Here is a 23,918-nt window from a genome sequence, read left to right on the forward strand (position 1 = left end):
TTATTCAACAGTATGTAATAAATGTAATAAAAATATACATTATTTTCAAATTAGCTATTCCATTTTCCAAGATATAGCTTCACTAATAGATAATAATATTGTTTACCGAGAATTATATGCTGAATGTTTGAGCATTAAATACTGCTTAATAAAACCTATCATCTTACATACCATATACACTGTTATTACCGTTTATCGATAATATCAATATAAACTAACAATTTCAGTGGAATATTGATTGAACCATAATGTTATGAGTATGAATATTAATTTAATGTACTGTAGAGTGATTTATGAGAAATGAGATAATACCGTACGATAACAGTTAAGTAGCGTTAGATTTGTATAACAGATAGAAAGAAAGGGACCCCGACGGAACCAACGAGTGTCCCCACATGCTCGTTCGTTTCTTCGGAAAGTAATTCAAATATGTTAATGGGTGTCCCAAAGGAGGGATTGTACTGTAACTGTAATATGGTTGGTCTTGGTTTCTGCACAGCAAAATTTGAAATTCTAAGCAAGAAAAAAAAATCTTGTTTTAAGAAAAAATTCTTAAAATAAGTATTTTTTTTCTTGTCAAGATTTAAAATTACTTAAAACAAGAAATAATTTTCTAGAAAAGACACATTTTCTTAAATTAAGTTTTGCAATATTCTTGAAAATGCTTATTACAAGAAATATTTTACTTAAAATAAGAAGTCAATATCATTCTCTTCTTATTAAGAATAGTTTTGCTTAAAACAAGATTTGAAAATACTTAATTTGAAAAGTATTTTACTTAAAATAAGAAATCTATATTATATTTATCCCTATCAAGAATAATTTTTCTTAAATCAAGATTGATGAATTATAAAAATTACTTAAAACAATCAATATTTTTCTAGGTAAGACAAAGTTTCTTAAATTAGGTTTTGCAATAGTCTTGAAAATACTTGTTTTGAGAAATATTTTACTTAAAATAAGAAGTCAATTTCACACTACCCTTATCAAGATTATTTTTACTTGAATCAAGATTCGCAATATTCTTGAAAATGCTTATTACAAGAAATATTTTACTTAAAATAAGAAGTCAATATCATTCTCTTCTTATTAAGAATAGTTTTGCTTAAAACAAGATTTGAAAATACATAATTTGAAAAGTATTTTACTTAAAATAAGAAATCAATATTATATTTATCCCTATCAAGAATAATTTTTCTTAAATCAAGATTGATGAATTCTAAAAATTACTTAAAACAATAAATATTTTTCTAGGTAAGACAAAGTTTCTTAAATTAGGTTTCGCAATATTCTTAAAAATACTTATTTTGAGAAATGTTTTACTTAAAATAAGAAGTCAATATCATACTATCTTATCAAGACTATTTTTGCTTAAATTGAGATTCGCAATATTTTTAAAAATACTTATTTTGAGAAATGTTTTACTTAAAATAAGAAGTCAATATCATACTATCTTATCAAGACTATTTTTACTTGAATCAAGATTCGCAATATTCTTAAAAATACTTATTTCGAGAAATGTTTTACTTAAAATAAGAAGTCAATATCATACTATCTTATCAAGACTATTTTTGCTTAAATTGAGATTCACAATATTTTAAAAAATACTTATTTTGAAAAATGTTTTACTTAAAATAAGAAGTCAATATCATACTATCCTATCAAGACTATTTTTGCTTGAATTCAGATTCGCAATATTCTGATTTTGAGAAATGTTTTACTTAAAATAAGAAGTCAATATCATACTATCTTATCAAGACTATTTTTACTTGAATCAAGATTCGCAATATTCTTTAAAATACTTATTTTGAGAAATGTTTTACTTAAAATAAGAAGTCAATATCATACTATCTTATCAAGACTATTTTTGCTTAAATTGAGATTCGCAATATTTTTAAAAATACTTATTTTGAGAAATGTTTTACTTAAGATAAGAAGTCAATATCATACTATATCCTATCAAGACTATTTTTGCTTGAATTGAAGTCAATTCTATTTTAATATTCTTAAAAATACTTATTTTGAGAAATGTTTTACTTAAAATAGATTGTCAATATCCTTATATTCACACAACGGTAGAGCAGTTAGCACTTCAGTTTCAACTGATGAAAGAATCTGGGTAATCAAACTGTTTGTGCTTTGAATAATCGATTGCACTGCAACCACCTAAAGAAAATAATATTGATTTAATATTTTTTATATTCAAGTTTTAATATGTTTAAAAACTAAGTTGTGCTTTAGTTGGGGAGCTATGCAGCCTAACAAAAAAAATGTTATTTGTATACAATGAAATTGGTCACAAAAAAATGCAACATAAACTTAGAGTGTATAATGCCTAGGCCTAGGCCTAGTACCCAAGTCCTATAGTTACTATAGCTAATAGTCCTGTATATAACAGTACCAGCAAGGCCTAGGAAATAGACGTATTTCTCTAATAAAAAATAGTTTAAAATGCATAATTGTTGTAATTTTAAAGCAAAATGGCTTACCTGTGGAATCTTGTTTCTCTCCTTTAATTTTAGTAGAAAGAAATCAGCATTTTTTATACTATTATCTGCTTGTTCATCCTCTAGTTAGTAGGCCTTCTTGCTGAGCATCAGCAAGATAATTAATATTAAACAATCATTAACAGTATAACAATACTAGAATTATCACTACTACTATCGTCAGTTGATAAATCATCCCCGTTATAATAGTTTTTTTCTTCATTAACTTCGTCAGTCTCCTAGTCTAGGAGGCCTAGTTCTACTTCATCCTCAATTGGCATCCTCGTTTTCTCCAGGCATACTTATTACTGATGTTTCCATCGTCAACTGCAGGAGGTTGCCGATTGTTATACTCGTCCTTAAAATGGCGTCTTATGACATGCTTGTAAAACGAATTGTAAATTCCAAAGCTTACCGGCGTGAAGTTGGTTACTTATTCCTTATTCGATATTCAATTTTTTTTGTGAAGTTGGATCCTTATTCGACATTCACATTCACATGTATGGGGCGCAATATGTGTAATATTTTAATTAAATGATTTTATACTTACGGCTTAGATTAACTAGGGCTATGATTTATAGGGCTATAACTTCGTTATAAACGGCATGGACCGGGATGACGATACATGGGTTCGGGCTAGTAGGGTCCAGTCGTTTCAGAAAAATACCACTTGCCCCGGTCCATGCCGTCTAGCTGTCATTTTACGCCATTTTAAAACCTTACTACAATTTAACGTTTTTTAAAATAAAAAATGCAATATAACCGGATGATTTATAGGGCTATAATTACGTGATAAACGGCATGGACCGGGATGACGATACATGGGTTGGGGCTAGTAGGGTCCTGTCGTTTCAGAAAAATACCACTTGCCTCGGTCCATGCCGTCTAGCTGTCATTTTACGCCATTTTAAACGTTACTACAATTTAACGTTTTTTTAAATAAAAAATTCAATATAACAGGATGATATATAGGGCTATAATTACGTTATAAACGGCATGGACCGGAATGACGATACATGGGTTGGGGCGAGTAGGGTCCAGTCATTTCAGAAAAATACAACTTGCCCCGGTCCATGCCGTCTAGCTGTCATTTTACGCCATTTTAAAACGTTACCCGTCCTACAATTTAATTTTTTAAAATAAAAAATGCAATGTAACCGAATGATTTATAGGGCTATAAATACGTTATAAACGGCATGGACCGGGATGACGATACATGGGTTGGGGCTAGTAGGGTCCAGTTATTTCAGAAAAATGCCTCTTACCCCGGTCCATGCCGTCTAGCTGCCATTTCACGCCATTTTAAAACCTTACTACAATTTCACGTTTTTATAAAAATTGCAATATAACCGGATGAAATATAGGGCTATAATTACGTTATAAACGGCATGGACCGGGATGACGATACATGGGTTGGGGCGAGTAGGGTCCAGTTATTTCAGAAAAATACCTCTTACCCCGGTCCATGCCGTCTAGCTGTCATTTTACGCCATTTTAAAACGTTACTACAATTTAAGGTTTTCATAAAAAATGCAATGTAAACGTATGATTTATAGGGCTATAATTACGTTATAAACGGCATGGACCGGGATGACGATACATGGGATGGGGCGAGTAAGGTCCAGTCATTTCAGAAAAATACCTCTTACCCCGGTCCATGCCGTCTAGCTGTCATTTTACGCCATTTTAAAACGTTACTACAATTTAAGGTTTTCATAAAAAATGCAATGTAAACGTATGATGTATAGGGCTATAATTACGTTATAAACGGCATGGACCGGGATGACGATACATGGGTTGGGGCAAGTAGGGTCCAGTCAATTCAGAAAAATACCACTTGCCCCGGTCCATGCCGTCTAGCTATCATTTTACGCCATTTTAAAACGTTACTACAATTTAACGTTTTTTTTATATAAAAAATGCAATATAACCGAATGATTTATAGGGCTATAATTACGTTATAAACGGCATGGACCGGGATGACGCTACATCGGTTGGGGCAAGTAGGGTCCAGTCAATTAAGAAAAATACCACTTGCCTCGGTCCATGCCGTCTAGCTATCATTTTACGCCATTTCAAAACGTTACTACAATTTAACGTTTTTTAAAATAAAAAATGCAATATAACAGGATGATATATAGGGCTATAATGACGTTATAAACGGCATGGACCGGGATAACGATACATGGGTTGGGGCGAGTAGGGTCCATTCATTTCAGAAAAATACCACTTGCCCCGGTCCATGCCGTCTAGCTGTCATTTTAAGCCATTTTAAAACGTTACTGTTACTACAATTTAATTTTTTTAAATACAAAATGCAATATAACCGAATGATTTATAGGGCTATAATTACGTTATAAACGGCATGGACCGGGATGACGATACATGGGTTGGGGCTAGTAGGGTCCAGTAGTTTCAGAAAAATACCACTTTACCCGGTCCATGCCGTCTAGCTGCCATTTCACGCCATTTTAAAACCTTACTACAATTTAACGTTTTTATAAAAAAATGCAATATAACCTAATGAAATATAGGGCTATAATTACGTTATAAACGGCATGGACCGGGATGACGATACATGGGTTGGGGCGAGTAGGGTCCAGTCATTTAAGAAAAATACCTCTTACCCCGGTCCATGCCGTCTAGCTGTCATTATACGCCATTTTAAAACGTTACTACAATTTAAGGTTTTCATAAAAAATGCAATGTAAACATATGATTTATAGGGCTATAATTACGTTATAAACGGCATGGACCGGGATGACGATACATGGGTTGGGGCAAGTAGGGTCCAGTCAATTCAGAAAAATACCACTTGCCCCGGTCCATGCCGTCTAGCTATCATTTTACGCCATTTTAAAACGTTACTACAATTTAACGTTTTTTTAAATAAAAAATGCAATATAACCGAATGGTTTATAGGGCTATAATTACGTTATAAACGGCATGGACCGGGATGACGATACATCGGTTGGGGCAAGTAGGGTCCAGTCAATTCAGGAAATACCACTTGCCCCGGTCCATGCCGTCTAGCTATCATTTTACGCCATTTCAAAACGTTACTACAATTTAACGTTTTTTTAAATAAAAAATGCAATATAACAGGATGATATATAGGGCTATAATTACGTTATAAACGGCATGGACCGGGATAACGATACATGGGTTGGGGCGAATAGGGTCCATTCATTTCAGAAAAATACCACTTGCCCCGGTCCATGCCGTCTAGCTGTCATTTTAAGCCATTTTAAAACGTTACTGTTACTACAATTTAACGTTTTTTTAAATAAAAAATGCAATATAACCGAATGGTTTATAGGGCTATAATTACGTTATAAACGGCATGGACCAGACTGACGATACATGGGTTGGGGCTAGTAGGGTCCAGTTGTTTCAGAAAAATACCACTTGACCCGGTTCATGCCGTCTAGCGGCCATTTCACGCCATTTTAAAACGTTACTACAATTTAACTTTTTTTATAAAAAATGCAACATAACCGGATAATATATAGGGCTATAATTACGTTATAAACGGCATGGACCGGGATGACGATACATGGGTTGGTGCGAGTAGGGTCCAGTCATTATAGAAAAGTACCACTTGCCCCGGTCCATGCCGTCTAGCTGTCATTTTACGCCATTTTAAAAGGTTACTACAATTTAAGGTTTTTAAAAATAAAAAATGCACTATAAACGTATGATTTATAGGGCTATAATTACGTTATAAACGGCATGGACCGGGATGAAGATGCATGGGTTGGGACGAGTAGGGTCTAGTCATTTCGGAAAAATACCACTTGCCCCGGTCCATGCCGTTTAGCTGTCATTTTACTCCATTTTAAAACGTTACTACAATTTAACGTTTTAAAAATAAAAAATGCAATATAAACGTATGATATAATAGGGCTATAATTACGTTATAAACGGCATGGACCGGGATGACGATACATGGGTTGGGGCGAGTAGGGTCCAGTCATTTAAGAAAAATACATCTTACCCCGGTCCATGCCGTCTAGCTGTCATTTTACGCCATTTTAAAACGTGACTACAATTTAAGGTTTTCATAAAAAATGCAATATAAACGTATGATTTATAGGGCTATAATTACGTTATAAACGGCATGGACCGGGAAGACGATACACGGGGTTGGGGCAAGTAGGGTCCAGTCAATTCAGAAAAATACCACTTGCCCCGGTCCATGCCGTCTAGCTATCATTTTACGCAATTTTAAAACATTAATACAATTTAACGTCTTTTTTTATAAAAAATGCAATATAACCGAATAATTTATAGGGCTATAATTACGTTATAAACGGCATGGACCGGGATAACGATACATCGATTGGGGCTAGTAGGGTCCAGTCGTTTCAGAAATATACCACTTGTCCCTGTCCATGCCGTCTAGCTGCCATTTTACGCCATTTTAAAACGTTACCACAATTTAAGTTTTTTTTAAATAAAAAATGCAATATAACCGTATGATTTATAGGGCTATAATTACGTTATAAACGGCATGGACCGGGATGACCATACATGGGTTGGGGCTAGTAGGGTCCTGTCGTTTCAGAAAAATACCACTTGCCCCGGTCCATGCCGTCTAGCTGCCATTTTACGCCATTTCAAAACGTTACCGGTACTACAATTTAATTTTTTTTTAAATACAAAATGCAATATAACCGAATGATTATAGGGCTATAATTACGTTATAAACGGCATAGACCGGGATGACGATACATGGGTTGAGGCTAGTAGGGTCCAGTAGTTTCAGAAAAATACCACTTGACCCGGTCCATGCCGTTTAGCTGCCATTTCACGCCATTTTAAAACCTTACTACAATTTAAACGTTTTTATAAAAAATGCAATATAACCTGATGAAATATAGGGCTATAATTACGTTATAAACGGCATGGACCGGGATGACGATACATGGGTTGGGGCGAGTAGGGTCCAGTCATTTAAGAAAAATACCTCTTACCCCGGTCCATGCCGTCTAGCTGTCATTTTACGCCATTTTAAAACGTTACTACAATTTAAGGTTTTCATAAAAAATGCAATGTAAACATATGATTTATAGGGCTATAATTACGTTATAAACGGCATGGACCGGGATGACGATACATGGGTTGGGGCAAGTAGGGTCCAGTCAATTCAGAAAAATACCACTTGCCCCGGTCCATGCCGTCTAGCTATCATTTTACGCCATTTTAAAACGTTACTACAATTTAACGTGTTTTTTTTATAAAAAATGCCATATAACCGAATGATTTATAGGTCTATAATTACGTTATAAACGGCATGGACCGGGATGACGATACATGGGTTGGGGCAAGTAGGGTCCAGTCAATTCAGAAAAATACCACTTGCCCCGGTCCATGCCGTCTAGCTATCATTTTACGCCATTTTAAAACGTTACTACAATTTAACGTTTTTTTTTATAAAAAATGCAATATAACCGAATGATTTATAGGTCTATAATTACGTTATAAACGGCATGGACCGAGATGACGATACATGGGTTGGTGCGATTAGGATCCAGTCATTATAAAAAAGTACCACTTGCCCCGGTCCATACCGTCTAGCTGCCATTTTACGCCATTTTAAAATGTTACTACAATTTAAGTTTTTTTTTTATAAAAAATGCAATATAACCGGAAGATATATAGGGCTATAATTACGTTATAAACGGCATGGACCGGGATGACGATACATGGGTTGGGGCTAGTAGGTTCCTGTCGTTTCAGAAAAATACAACTTGCCCCGGTCCATGCCGTCTAGCTGCCATTTTACGCCATTTTAAAACGTTACTACAATTTAAGTTTTTTTTAAATGAAAAATAGAATATAACCGGATGACATATAGGGCTATAATTACGTTATAAACGGCATGGACCGGGATGACGATACATGGGTTGGGGCGAGTAGGCTCCAGTCATTTCAGAAAAATACCACTTGCCCCGGTCCATGCCGTCTAGCTATCATTTAACGCCATTATAAAACGTTACTAAAATTTAACGTTTTTTTTATAAAAAATGCAATATAACCGATTGATTTATAGGGCTATAATTATTTTTTATACGGCATGGACCGGGATGACGATACATGGGTTGGGGCGAGTAGGGTCCAGTCATTGCATAACAATACCACTTTTCCCGGTCCATGCCGTCTAGCTGTCGTTTTACGCCATTTTAAAACGTTACCGGTACTACAATTTAATTTTTTAAAATAAAAAATGCAATATAACCGAATGATTTATAAGGCTATAATTAAGTTATAAACGGCATGGACTGGGATGACGATACATGGGTTGGGGCTAGTAGGGTCCAGTAGTTTCAGAAAAATACCTCTTACCCCGGTCCATGCAGTCTAGCTGTCATTTTACGCCATTTTAAAACCTTACTACAATTTAACGTTTTTATAAAAAATGCAATATAACCGGATGATATAATTATAGGGCTATAATTACGTTATAGACGGCATGGACCGGGATGACGATACATGGGTTGGGACGAGTAGGGTCCAGTCATTTCAAAAAAATACCTCTTACCCCGGTCCATGCAGTCTAGCTGTCATTTTACGCCATTTTAAAACGTTACTACAATTTAACGATTTTTAAATTAAAAAATGCAATATAAACATATGATTTACAGGGCTATAATTACGTTATAAACGGCATGGACAGGGATGACGATACCTGGGTTGGGGCAAGTAGGGTCCAGTCAATTCAGAAAAATACCACTTGCCCCGGTCCATGCCGTCTAGCTATCATTTTACGCCATTTTAAAACGTTACTACAATTTAACGTTTTTTAAAATAAAAAATGCAACATAACCGGATGATATATAGGGCTATAATTACGTTATAAACGGCATGGACCAGGATGACGATACATGGGTTGGTGCGAGTAGGGTCCAGTCATTATAGAAAAGTACCACTTGCCCCGGTCCATGCCGTCTAGCTTTCATTTTACGCCATTTTAAAAGGTTACTACAATTTAAGGTTTTTAAAAATAAAAAATGCACTAAAAACGTATGATTTATAGGGCTATAATTACGTTATAAACGGCATGGACCGGGATGACGATGCATGGGTTGGGACGAGTAGGGTCTAGTAATTTCGGAAAAATACCACTTGCCCCGGTCCATGCCGTTTAGCTGTCATTTTACTCCATTTTAAAACGTTACTACAATTTAACGTTTTAAAAATAAAAAATGCAATATAAACGCATGATATAATAGGGCTATAATTACGTTATAAACGGCATGGACCGGGATGACGATACATGGGTTGGGGCAAGTAGGGTTCAGTCATTTAAGAAAAATACATCTTACCCCGGTCCATGCCGTCTAGCTGTCATTTTACGCCATTTTAAAACGTGACTACAATTTAAGGTTTTCATAAAAAATGCAATATAAACGTATGATTTATAGGGCTATAATTACGTTATAAACGGCATGGACCGGGAAGACGATACACGGGGTTGGGGCAAGTAGGGTCCAGTCAATTCAGAAAAATACCACTTGCCCCGGTCCATGCCGTCTAGCTGCCATTTTACGCAATTTTAAAACATTAATACAATTTAACGTCTTTTTTTATAAAAAGTGCAATATAACCGAATGATTTATAGGGCTATAATTACGTTATAAACGGCATGGACCGGGATAACGATACATGGATTGGGGCTAGTAGGGTCCAGTCGTTTCAGAAAAATACCACTTGCCCCGGTCCATGCCGTCTAGCTGCGATTTTACGACATTTTAAAACGTTACTACAATTTAACGTTTTTATAAAAAATGCAATATAAACGGATGATATATAGGGCTATAATTACGTTATAAACGGCATGGACCGGGATGACGATACATGGGTTGGGGCGAGAAGGGTCCAGTCATTATAGAAAAAGACCACTTGCCCCTGTCCATACCGTCTAGCTGCCATTATACGACATTTTAAAACGTTACTACAATTTAAGTTTTTTTAAATAAAAAATGCAATATAACCAAATGATTTATAGGGATATAATTACGTTATAAACGGCATGGACCGGGATGACGATACATGGGTTGGGGCGAGTAGGGTCCAGTCATTTCAGAAAAATTCCACTTGCCCCGGTCCATGCCGTCTAGCTGTCAATTTACGCCATTTTAAAACGTTACTACAATTTAAGGTTTTCATAAAAAATGCAATGTAAACGTATGATTTATAGGGCTATAATTGTAGTAACGTTTTAATATGGCGTAAAATGATAGCTAGACGGCATGGACCGGGGCATGTGGTATTTTTCTGAATTGACTGGACCCTACTTGCCCCAACCCATGTATCGTCATCCCGGTCCATGCCGTTTATAACGTAATTATAGCCCTATATATCATCCGGTTATATTGCATTTTTTATAAAAACGTTAAATTGTAGTAAGGTTTTAAAATGGCGTGAAATGGCAGCCAGACGGCATGGACCGGGGCAAGTGGTATATTTCTGAAACGACTGGACCCTACTAGCCCCAACCCATGTATCGTCATCCCGGTCCATGCCGTTTATAACGTAATTATACCCCTATAAATCATTCGGTTATATTGCATTTTGTATTTAAAAAAATTAAATTGTAGTACCGGTAACGTTTTAAAATGGCTTAAAATGACAGCTAGACGGCATGAACCGGAGCAAGTGGTATTTTTCTGAAATGACTGGACCCTACTCGCCCCAACCCATGTATCGTCATCCCGGTCCATGCCGTTTATAACGTAATTATAGCCCTATATATCATCCGGTTATATTGCATTTTTTATAAAAAAAAAAAAAAATTAAATTGTAGTAACGTTAAAAATGGCGTAAAATGATAGCTAGACGACATGGACCGGGGCAAGTGGTATTTTTCTGAATTGACTGGACCCTACTTGCCCAACCCATGTATCGTCATCCCGGTCCATGCCGTTTATAACGTAATTATAGCCTATACATCATACGTTTACATTGCATTTTTATGAAAACCTTAAATTGTAGTAACGTTTTAAAATGGCGTAAAATGACAGCTAGACGGCATGGACCGGGGTAAGAGGTATATTTCTGAAATGACTGGACCCTACTGGCCCCAACCTATGTATCGTTATCCTGGTCCATGCCGTTTATAACGTAATTTTAGCCCTATAAATCATACGTTTACATTGCATTTTTTATGAAAACGTTAATTTGTAGTAACGTTTTAAAATGGCGTAAAATGACAGCTAGATGGCATGGACCGGGGTAAGAGGTATTTTTCTTAAATGACTGGACCCTACTCGCCCCAACCCATGTATCGTCATCCCGGTCCATGCCGTTTATAACGTAATTATAGCCCTATATTTCATCCGGTTATATTGCATTTTTTATAAAAACGTTAAATTGTAGTAAGGTTTTAAAATGGCGTGAAATGGCAGCTAGACGGCCTGGACCGGGTCAAGTGGTATTTTTCTGAAACTACTGGACCCTACTAGCCCCAACCAATGTATCGTCATCCCGGTCCATGCCGTTTATAACGTAATTATAGCCCTATACATCATACGTTTACATTGCATTTTTTATGAAAACCTTAAATTGTAGTAACGTTTTAAAATGGCGTAAAATGACAGCTAGACGGCATGGACCGGGGCAAGTCGTATTTTTCTGAAATGACTGGACCCTACTCGCCCAAACCCATGTATCGTCATCCCGGTCCATGCCGTTTATAACGTAATTATAGCCCTATTATATCATGCGTTTATATTGCATTTTTTATTTTAAAAACGTTAAATTGTAGTAACGTTTTAAAATGGCGTAAAATGACAGCTAGACGGCATGGACCGGGGCAAGTGGTATTTTTCTGAATTGACTGGACACTACTTGCCCCAACCCATGTATCTTCATCCCGGTCCATGCCGTTTATAACGTAATTATAGCCCTATAAATCATACGTTTACATTGCATTTTTTATGAAAACCTTAAATTGTAGTAACGTTTTAAAATGGCGTAAATTGACAGCTAGACGGCATGGACCGGGGCAAGTGGTATTTTTCTGAAATGACTGGACCCTACTCGCCCCAACCCATGTATCGTCATCCCGGTCCATGCCGTTTATAACGTAATTATATCCCTATAAATCATTTGGTTATATTGCATTTTTTATTTAAAAAAACTTAAATTGTAGTAACATTTTAAAATGTCGTATAATGACAGCTAGACGGCATGGACCGGGGCAAGTCGTATTTTTCTGAAATGACTGGACCCTACTCGCCCCAACCCATGTATCGTCATCCCGGTCCATGCCGTTTATAACGTAATTATAGCCCTATTATATCATGCGTTTATATTGCATTTTTTATTTTAAAAACGTTAAATTGTAGTAACGTTTTAAAATGGCGTAAAATGACAGCTAGACGGCATGGACTGGGGAAAGTGGTATTTTTCTGAAACGAATGGACCATACTTGCCCCAACCCATGTCTCGTCATCCCGGTCCATGCCGTTTATAACGTAATTTTAGCCTTATAAATCATTCGGTTATATTGTATTTTTTATTTAAAAAAACGTAAATTTTAGTAACGTTTTAAAATGGCGTAAAATGACAGCTAGACGGCATGGACCGGGGCAAGTGGTATTTTTCTGAAATGACTGGACCCTACTCGCCCCAACCCATGTATCGTCATCCCGGTCCATGCCGTTTATAACGTAATTATATCCCTATAAATCATTCGGTTATATTGCATTTTTTATTTAAAAAAACTTAAATTGTAGTAACGTTTTAAAATGTCGTAAAATGACAGCTAGACGGCATGGACCGGGGCAAGTCGTATTTTTCTGAAATGACTGGACCCTACTCGCCCCAACCCATGTATCGTCATCCCGGTCCATGCCGTTTATAACGTAATTATAGCCCTATAAATCATTCGGTTATATTGCATTTTTTATTTAAAAAAAACCCGTTAAATTGTAGTAACGTTTTAAAATGGCGTAAAATGGCAGCTAGACGTCATGGACCGGGGCAAGAAGTATGTTTCTGTAATGACTGGACCCTACTCGCCCCAACCCATGTATCGTCATCCCGGTCCATGCCGTTTATAACGTAATTATAGCCCTATATATCATCCGGTTATATTGAATTTTTTATTTAAAAAAACGTAAATTTTAGTAACGTTTTAAAATGGCGTAAAATGACAGCTTGACGGCATGGACCGGAGCAAGTGGTATTTTTCTGAAACAACTGGACCAGACTAGCCCCAACCCATGTATATTCATCCCGGTCCATGCCGTTTATAACGTAATCATAGCCCTATAAATCATACGTTTACATTGCATTTTTTATAAAAACCTTAAATTGTAGTAACGTTTTAAAATGGCGTAAAATGACAGCTAGACGGCATGGACCGGGGCAAGTGGTATTTTTCTGAATTGACTGGACCCTACTTGCCCCAACCCATGTATCGTCATCCCGGTCCATGCCGTTTATAACGTAATTATAGCCTATACATCATACGTTTACATTGCATTTTTATGAAAACCTTAAATTGTAGTAACGTTTTAAAATGGCGTAAAATGACAGCTAGACGGCATGGACCGGGGTAAGAGGTATATTTCTGACATGACTGGACCCTACTGGCCCCAACCCATGTATCGTTATCCCGGTCCATGCCGTTTATAACGTCATTTTAGCCCTATAAATCATACGTTTACATTGCATTTTTTATGAAAACGTTAATTTGTAGTAACGTTTTAAAATGGCGTAAAATGACAGCTAGATGGCAAGGACCGGGGTAAGAGGTATTTTTCTTAAATGACTGGACCTTACTCGCCCCAACCCATGTATCGTCATCCCGGTCCATGCCGTTTATAACGTAATTATAGCCCTATATTTCATCCGGTTATATTGCATTTTTTATAAAAACGTTAAATTGTAGTAAGGTTTTAAAATGGCGTGAAATGGCAGCTAGACGGCCTGGACCGGGTCAAATGGTATTTTTCTGAAACTACTGGACCCTACTAGCCCCAACCAATGTATCGTCATCCCGGTCCATGCCGTTTATAACGTAATTATAGCCCTATACATCATACGTTTACATTGCATTTTTTATGAAAACCTTAAATTGTAGTAACGTTTTAAAATGGCGTAAAATGACAGCTAGACGGCATGGACCGGGGTAAGAGGTATTTTTCTGAAATGACTGGACCCTACTCGCCCCAACCCATGTATCGTCATACCGGCCCATGCCGTTTATAACGAAGTTATAGCCCTACTATAAATCATAGCCCTAGTTAATCTAAGCCGTAAGTATAAAATCATTTAATTAAAATATTACACATATTGCGCCCCATACATGTGAATGTGAATGTCGAATAAGGATCCAACTTCACAAAAAAAATTGAATATCGAATAAGGAATAAGTAACCAACTTCACGCCGGTCCAAAGCTTGCCGGGCAGCGAACCACCAATTCCACATGTTACTCGAAAATTCGGAGTATTTCCATGAATTGAATTATAATGCCTTAGCAAATAGGGTAGCAAATACTGTACCTACTTCAGTTTACTGGCACCAACTTATCGCTTTTTTTCGGACTGCAACAAACATGTGTCATTATTATTGTCTGTCGTATTACTGTTGGTCCAGACGTTTTACAGATTTGCTTTAACCACCATGGAGGTTTATACCTCCATGCTTTAACGTTGAGCAGTATAATGACCTTATACATTCTGGGTAAAAGGCCAGCGATAAATTTTTGGTTATAGTTGAAAAACAACACTGTGTGTGGTCGATGACCTAGCTCCCGGCGGGATCATGGCCAACGGTTTTTTAAAGTAATCATTCAAAATCTAGAGTTTGTAAGTAAAAGACACCTTTCATCGCAATTTATATATTAAATGCTTCAATGGGCCTAGTAAGATTAGTCTAATATAATGTCGAAGGAAGACGCTTTGTTGAAGATCCGAGAAATAGATGAAGAAATGGTCAACATTTTAACAGGTTCGTAGGCCTAATAATTATATTTTAATCTGCCAGCAGTCTAGGCCTTGCCTGGCCCTAGCCTAGGCTCCTTCCTAGTTAGTAATACTGTAGGCCTGGAACTAGTAGGTCTAGGCTAGCCTACTATGCCTGTACTGACGGACAGGTGTATAGGTTTAGCTTAGCATTTTAGTTCAGACATTGACAGAGGGGACAAATATTGTCGGACCTATTTCAGCTAGGTATAAGGAAGGCCTAATAATAGATAATACAATTATAATGTAACAGTTATTTTGTAATGTAGCCATGAAATATCTACGAAGGATTATACTGTATTATATACACATATTCCAATGAGAAATATGACATTTAAAAACACTTCTTTATATTTAATTAATTGTACACACTAAGTAATCCCCGAAGTGATCACATCGATATTGAAACTTTATGTTTTTAACTCTAAATTTAAAAAAAACATACTAAAAAAACAAACAAAAAACATACGTACTGCATAACTAAAATTGTTATATTAAATTTCTTTTTAAAAAACTGTGTTATTTACAATATCTTAAATTATTTGTTAGGTAATTGAAGAAGTTCGAAGGATACTAATTATTACTAGGCAAAGAGGAATGAAATACAAAAGAAAGCTTTTTAAAAAAGTGCTTAGCAAATTTTTCCAAAGAAGAGAATAATATAGTTTATTTTGGTATTTTAAAGAGAAACACCAGTCCTCCATCTGGTAAGTACAGTGTATGTTTTTGTACTTTTATCTATTCATAAATAGTTTTATAATGGACCAATGGTAGTGAGGAAAATACGTGTACATATTGTGTACGTATTTTTAACAGCTTGGTTCGACTCAAGCTAGTGTCATGCACTCCTCCCTTTGACAACTAAAATTAAATAAATGACTTATGAATATTAATTTTTGACATATTAATGCTCTCCTGGCCAGCCCACCCTTTCCCCTTCCTTTTACATTGACCATCTACAAAACTGTAGGCTACATTATTAAAAATTTGAGCTACAGTATATCAAGTTTATGTCCATACATTATTCCACTCATTTAAATAAATTTATATAATATAATGTTTTCAATTTGTTATTTTTGGTTAGGTTCAAAGATAACCCATATGTTGTCAAATCTGTCAAACATATTTGTTGGGAAAAACTCATCAAAAAAAGTCTGCCGACCTTGAAGGTATTTAGTGTTTTTTAAAATTTAAAATACAAGTAACATTATGTACATTAAAAAAAAATATCTTAAAGTGTTTTTTTAAAATAGCTTAAAATTCGAGGTAAATACTATGTTTACAATAATTTATTAAAATCAAACAATTAAACAAAATTTACATTTAATTGTATGATTGTTATTATAAACATTGATACGGAATAAAAACATCAATCAGGATTGAGCACCGTTTTGCGTATTGTCTTCCTAAATAGTAATATTAAAAATAAATTTAGACCCTAATAATTTAACTAAAAATAATAGATACAGCCAGGCCTGTCTTTGGGATCGGTATAAACAGGGCAAAGTTTGTGATTAAAAAGTTCAAATGCATATTCCACCCACCCTTATGTCTTATAATGTAAAATTATTCTTACCACCGTTCTAATATTGCGTCATGTTTTTGTGTTTACCGCCCCAGATATAGGACTCTAAAACCACACCGTACCCAATTAGTTGATGATGTTACACATATTTTAAATACAGTAATAACTAAAACTATATTAATCTCTTTTCATTTTTAGGAACATGAATAAAGATCCAGAATCCTGGTCTTCACGCCGATCAGGTAATATGCCGGTATTGCTTTTGGACACAGAAATGGCCTACATTAAAGTTTAGCAAACAATTCTAACTACAAAGAAAGCAAAATTAGATGAGGCTCTAGTTACTCTCCTCTCCACTTTTTACCTTCTGGATTTCGATTATCCAAAATGAAAAGAAGTTGGCCTCACTATTCTTTAACAGTTAGTGATTTGTGATGAAAACACACCTGTACACTTGACAAAGGCTGTTGAATCATCATTAGTATACATTAATAAATTTAAAGACACCTAATAGTTTAAAGCCCAGGTGCGGGAGAAGAATTTTACGAAATTTGTATTTTACCATTTTAATGTTTTTAAGTTTTCTTTTGATGGCATTTTATTATTAATAAAAACAAGTTTGTTTTAAAGAAGTTGTATATATTATTGTACCTAATGTCATGTAAATTGTAGTTCTTAATGAAAATAACAGTATTGTTAATATTATGTTTTATAACATTCTTGAATTTATTTGTTTAAGTAAAATATTACTTAAAATGAGTATTCATTTATCGTTCTTAAAATAAATTTTTAATGATTTATATTTTATAGAATTCTTGTTTCAAGCAATTTTTTTCCCAATATAAGTAAGAATTTACGAATTTTGATTTGATAGAATTCTTGTTTCAAGCAATACTTTTCTTTAAATAAGTAAACATTTACTGGTTTTTATTTGATAGACTTCTTGTTTACTTATTTTAAAAAAAGTTTTGCTTGAAACAAGAATTCTACAAATAAAAATCGGATCTTACTTATTTTAAGAAATATATTGCTTGAAACAAGAAAACTAAAAATATAAATCGGAATATTCTTACTTATTTTAAGAAAAATATTGCTTAAAACAAGAATTCTAAAAAATACAAACCGGAATATTCTTACTTATTTTAAGAAAAATATTGCTTGAAACAAGAATTCTACAAATAAAAATCGGAATATTCTTACTTATTTTAAGAAATATATTGCTTGAAACAAGAATTCAAAAAATACAAATCGGAATATTCTTACTTATTTTAAGAAAAATATTGCTTGAAACAAGAATTCAAAAAATACAAATCGGAATATTCTTACTTATTTTAAGAAAAATATTGCTTGAAACAAGAATTCAAAAAATACAAATCGGATATTCTTACTTATTTTAAGAAATATATTGCTTGAAACAAGAATATTAAAATTAAAAATCGGAATATTCTTACTTATTTTAAGAAAAATATTGCTTAAAACAAGAATTCTAAAAAATACAAATCGGAATATTCTTACTTATTTTAAGAAAAATATTGCTTGAAACAAGAATTCTACAAATAAAAATCGGAATATTCTTACTTATTTTAAGAAATATTTTGCTTGAAACAAGAATTCAAAAAATACAAATCGGAATATTCTTACTTATTTTAAGAAAAATATTGCTTGAAACAAGAATTCAAAAAATACAAATCGGAATATTCTTACTTATTTTAAGAAAAATATTGCTTGAAACAAGAATTCAAAAAATAAAAATCGGAATATTCTTACTTATTTTAAGAAATATCTTGCTTGAAACAAGAATTCAAAAAAATACAAATCGGAATATTCTTACTTATTTTAAGAAATATATTGCTTGAAACAAGAATTCTATAAAATACAAATCGGATATTCTTACTTATTTTAAGAAATATATTGCTTGAAACAAGAATATTAAAATTAAAAATCGGAATATTCTTACTTATTTTAAGAAAAATATTGCTTAAAACAAGAATTCTAAAAAATACAAATCGGAATATTCTTACTTATTTTAAGAAAAATATTGCTTGAAACAAGAATTCTACAAATAAAAATCGGAATATTCTTACTTATTTTAAGAAATATTTTGCTTGAAACAAGAATTCAAAAAATACAAATCGGAATATTCTTACTTATTTTAAGAAAAATATTGCTTGAAACAAGAATTCAAAAAATACAAATCGGAATATTCTTACTTATTTTAAGAAAAATATTGCTTGAAACAAGAATTCAAAAAATAAAAATCGGAATATTCTTACTTATTTTAAGAAATATCTTGCTTGAAACAAGAATTCAAAAAAATACAAATCGGAATATTCTTACTTATTTTAAGAAATATATTGCTTGAAACAAGAATTCTATAAAATACAAATCGGAATATTCTTACTTATTTTAAGAAAAATATTGCTTGAAACAAGAATTCAAGAAATACAAATCGGAATATTCTTACTTATTTTAAGAAATATATTGCTTGAAACAAGAATTCAAAAAAATACAAATCGGAATATTCTTACTTATTTTAAGAAATATATTGCTTGAAACAAGAATTCTATAAAATACAAATCGGAATATTCTTACTTATTTTAAGAAATATATTGCTTGAAACAAGAATACACAAAAATACAAATCGGAATATTCTTACTTATTTTAAGAAAAATATTGCTTGAAACAAGAATTCTATTTAAAAAAATCGATAAATTGTTACTTATTTTAAGGCAGATACTGCTTAAAACAAGAATGAAAAAAGCAATTAAACTCTTGGTAAGAATATTGTTCTTAAAGTATTATTTCTTGGTAAGAATAATTTTCTTGATAAGAATTTGTGTGATTCTTGTTAAGAATTTTACGATTCTTGGTAAGCCAAAAAGTATTGAAATACGGACAAGTCAAAATTTACTTGTTTCAAGAAATATTTTGCTTGAAACAAGTTTTTTTTTTCTTAAAACAAGAATCAGAATTTTGCTGTGTGGCATTGATAGTATTTTGGGTCTCTGAGTTCCAATGATTATGGCAATTTAATTCATAGAAACTTTCGTTGGCTCACCAAAGATCAAATAAGGCCTAGGCCTATATGGGCTGTTGTTCATGCACATAAAATACGGACAGTCTATAGGGCTGGGCCTGCGCTTGGATTATAAGTTGTATTGATTACTGTTTGAGTATTTTTAGATTGTATTAATCCCTTCGAGGTTATAATATTACAATTGAGATTAAGGGATGTCATTGTTTACCCAATATAACACAAACCTAGTTCAGTGTGTTGAGAGGTGCAGTAAGCCCCCTTCCGAAAGTACGTTTTGTGGTTAGGGGAGAAATGCTTAAAACACCACTGGAAATGTAGATCTGTTTGTGTCAGGTTATCAACAAACACATAAACAAAACAAAATTCCAATATTTACGAATTTTTATTTGCGTATAAAAATTTTTTTATTATATTTATTAAATATAATAAATTTAAATAAATTTATTAAAATATAATCATTTTGAAAACTTTAAATACAAACGGATATTTTATTTTACAATAATTATAATAAATTCGGATCATAAATATCGTATCGAAACTTGTTAATATTGTTTAAGGCTTTACGCAACGAAAACCGAGTTTACTGGTCCACGTCTCTAATCATCATATTTTATGGCGATCTTGTATTGGTGTTTTTCTTTATACACTGTTGGATCTTGAATAAATTAATAGATAAAAATAAATCAGTTGAGAAGCCTGGTCTTCGTAAGTTCCCTGTATTCTCAGTTAAAACAGATAGTTATCATACCACTAGTTAATGCTTCAAAATGTTAATGTACGTATAAAAGTGGTTGTTTTTTGTAAATTGTGGCACATGGAGAACAGGCAATGAGGGCTTTTCTACAGTTATAAGCTGGAAGCATCACTGCTGCCACTCCTACTGTTAGGCCTATAACACTGCTCACTTAAATAACTTTCTGAATTTTGCCTTGGTGTTGAGCGTTGTTCATGCATATATTTATAATACGACATTTCACTACACCGGCAGCTTAAAATTCTTTTATACGGTTTCCTAAAATCTCGGTTAAACATCGGATAGATGATCGGATTAAGGAACGAATTCGCGTAGCCTAGCCAAAGAAAGAGATTTTGTATCCACGTTTGAATATTGCAGTCGCAATACGGCCTGACAAGAGTCACGATAAAAAATGGCAGCCAGCAGACGATAAACGTGCCCATGATTATTCCTAAAGTTTGAGTGGCTTTACTTTCCCGGCTATTTGACGTCTTTAGCATTACTGAATTCTTCCGTCGATAAAGAGAGCCAACTATGCTAGTGCTTTTTCGTCGTTTAGATTGGACGTATTCTGGTGATGTTTTTACCGAACCGTTTGCGTTCAACTTTAAAACTTCATCCGTTTGCTTAACTGCAAAGTTTGCGCCTACCAGATTGTTAATTATCGACAATCTTCGTTTCTCAACCGCTGCCGCTGTTCTTGCCGCTTTGTGTATTTTATAATAGAGAACTAACATAACCGCTAGCGGTCCATAAAATGCACCGACTGTTGAATAAATTGTATATCCTAAACTTTGGCTAACAAGACAGTTATTGTCAACATGTACATTGCGTCCCCATCCAAACAGAGGAGGTAACGTAATGATAATGGCCACGATCCAAACACACATAACAATGATCGCCATAAATTTACAAGTTCTGCGTTTACAGTACTGCATCGGTCTGGTAATAACAAGGTACCTATCGACACTTATCATACACAAATTCAAAATAGAAGCTGTACAACAGACGATGTCCAAAAATATCCACACGTCACAAATTGCGTCGGTCAAGAGCCATTGCCCGGTTACTTGGGTGACCAGTGCAATCGGCATGACCAGTATGGCTACGGCCATATCAGCAACCGCCAAGTTCACGTATAGGTAGTTCGATGGTGAGCGTAATTTACGCTCTAACCAGACGGATAATATCACCAGGCAATTTCCGACTATGGTACAGAGTATTAGAAGTAAAAGTATTACAAATTCAACGATCAAAACACCTTCTGGTAAACCCGAAGGCGCTGTTGTATTAGTATCCGTCGAGTAATCCATCCTATAAATTATCCTCGCTCATCTTGATGCAAAAAATCACATAATCACACACTAAGTACGTTTATCTAAGCAGATATTAATAATATAAATACTCCATTCCGGTGTGAACGTACGTTAAACGTTTGCACTGACCGTGAAAGTGGAAACATAGTTGAAGGAACACATTTCAACCTCCGAATTTAACATTCAATACACGGCCAATGGATTACACCGAGAACAGTTATAATATAAAACAGTCTAAAATCGAATCGATTACCAACGACTTCTGAAAGCAACAATAACATTAGCGATTATCGACACGTTATTCTTTAGTCCGATTGTTGTCTTGTCTCCTCCTTCGTCGTATTGTCTTTAGACGCGCAGGACGCCAAGATTTTAAACAATGTAATTTCAGTTGAAAGACAGATGATATCCTAAATAATTAAACGCCTAACAGGCATTAAAAAAATAAATGTATTTTAAACATGAACTTTAAAATGCAGTTAAAAATGTTTTTTGGTTAAATACCTAACTTAAACTAAGAGCCTAGTGTGAACTTCTTAAAAGCCGAAAAAATATGTTGTTCTGAGATTCAATATTTACAATTTATATGAAATTATATGAAATGTTTTTCTTTTCATGTAACACATGGGAGGCCTAATAAAACCTTTGGTACCCAACGAATAATGGAAGTATTCCCTGTCTAATAAAGGATATTGTCCCAGCGTCTAAACATGGTTGAATATGATGGTCAAACAAGGGTGGCGTGAGTTATCATTATAATTAAAATTAACACCACCACAAACGGACACTAATTGTGTGTGGCGGATAATTTATTGGTATGAAAAAATAACAGCGCGGATAAGTGTCAATAACTTGGTAATTCGGTAAGGATTCGGTAAGAATTGAATCAGTATTAAAAAGTTTTATGCAATGCAAATATATCATTATACCAAACATTCCTAATAGATTAAAAATAATTCGATGATTATAAAATAAATCAATAAATAGATGAAACCAATTAGAATTAAACTGGTTATGCAAGAATGCCATACGGCGTCATCTACTCACGTCACGTGTGTGACTGTGGAGCGGTTTAACCAGAAATGGAAGGAAACGAACGATAATTTCATGGTGAAGTACCAAACAGTTTTCAGGTGCTTAGGATTGTGTTTTTGAGAATTTATTGGGTTAGTACATACTGTTACTACTAAATTAATCTTTTATATTGTAAATCCACTTCTGCTGCTTCTTTCAGAATTTATAACAGTAGGCCTAAGGTAATTAGGCCACGTTTTGATTGGTAATAGGCCTATTAGCAAGTTTTGAAATGGGTTACTTAAATTATTAGAAGGGGAATTGGGGGGGGGGGGGGGTTACTAGAGTAGTGGGTTACTATTATTACTAATCTTAAATTAGGCACCTGAATATAGTAACCCACCCCAACTTTTTAGAGTAGTGGGTTATTATTATTATTATAGATTGACTTATAAAGTGGGTTACTATTAATTAGAAGATAATATTAGAAGATTTACGGTATCTTCAAACTAATTTACTAAAACTAAGGATGGATAAGCAAGCCTGCGAGCTACAGCGATTTTAATTGCTTTTGCTTATCCTTGCCTCCTTAGATTTTCACCTGTCTTGTTTTTGTTACCTTGTTTTAAATGTATTTCGATTTTAAAGGCCCATTTACACTAGGACGATAACGATCGACGATAAATAGATAAGCATGCATTTTTCTTATATAAAACAAAATAATTTAGAAAGTTTTTCGTTCTAGAATTATAGAATACTCATTTATTCTGTCTTTGATAAAATAATTTTTTTTTTAAATCCAATCAAATGACGTCATGATCAATA

General features: G+C 34.0%; 1 protein-coding gene and 2 long non-coding RNA genes across 4 annotated transcripts; 1 reads left to right on the plus strand and 2 right to left on the minus strand.

The window, feature by feature from the left end:
- Positions 1-1,888: 1,888 nt before the first annotated feature.
- Positions 1,889-14,963, minus strand: LOC140047010 (uncharacterized). The gene is made up of 3 exons (XR_011844894.1): positions 14,882-14,963; positions 2,490-2,868; positions 1,889-2,166 (listed from the first exon to the last, which is right to left on the minus strand). It is a non-coding gene; the product is annotated as an uncharacterized lncRNA (long non-coding RNA).
- Positions 14,964-15,201: 238 nt separating this feature from the next.
- On the plus strand, positions 15,202-17,783 carry LOC140047009 (uncharacterized). Of its 2 annotated transcripts, none has more exons than XR_011844893.1 (4): positions 15,202-15,309; positions 16,015-16,172; positions 16,550-16,634; positions 17,189-17,783. It is a non-coding gene; the product is annotated as an uncharacterized lncRNA (long non-coding RNA). The 2 variants fall into 2 exon arrangements; XR_011844892.1 differs by having other exon boundaries at positions 15,257-15,451; positions 17,189-17,782.
- A 3,090-nt stretch (positions 17,784-20,873) lies between these two features.
- On the minus strand, positions 20,874-22,172 carry LOC140047725 (5-hydroxytryptamine receptor 7-like). Its single transcript, XM_072092760.1, has one exon. The coding sequence runs from the start codon at positions 22,074-22,076 to the stop codon at positions 20,874-20,876; it is 1,203 nt and encodes a 400-aa protein (XP_071948861.1). The 5' UTR covers positions 22,077-22,172.
- Between the last annotated feature and the right edge of the window lie 1,746 nt (positions 22,173-23,918).

Source organism: Antedon mediterranea, chromosome 4 (genome assembly GCF_964355755.1).
Source record: "Antedon mediterranea chromosome 4, ecAntMedi1.1, whole genome shotgun sequence".
NCBI classification, from domain to species: domain Eukaryota; kingdom Metazoa; phylum Echinodermata; class Crinoidea; order Comatulida; family Antedonidae; genus Antedon; species Antedon mediterranea.

What these genes read in the sequence shown, in the direction of transcription:
- LOC140047725 (XM_072092760.1), bottom strand. Translation starts at nt 22,076, where the DNA reads ATGGATTACTCGACGGATACTAATACAACAGCGCCTTCGGGTTTACCA.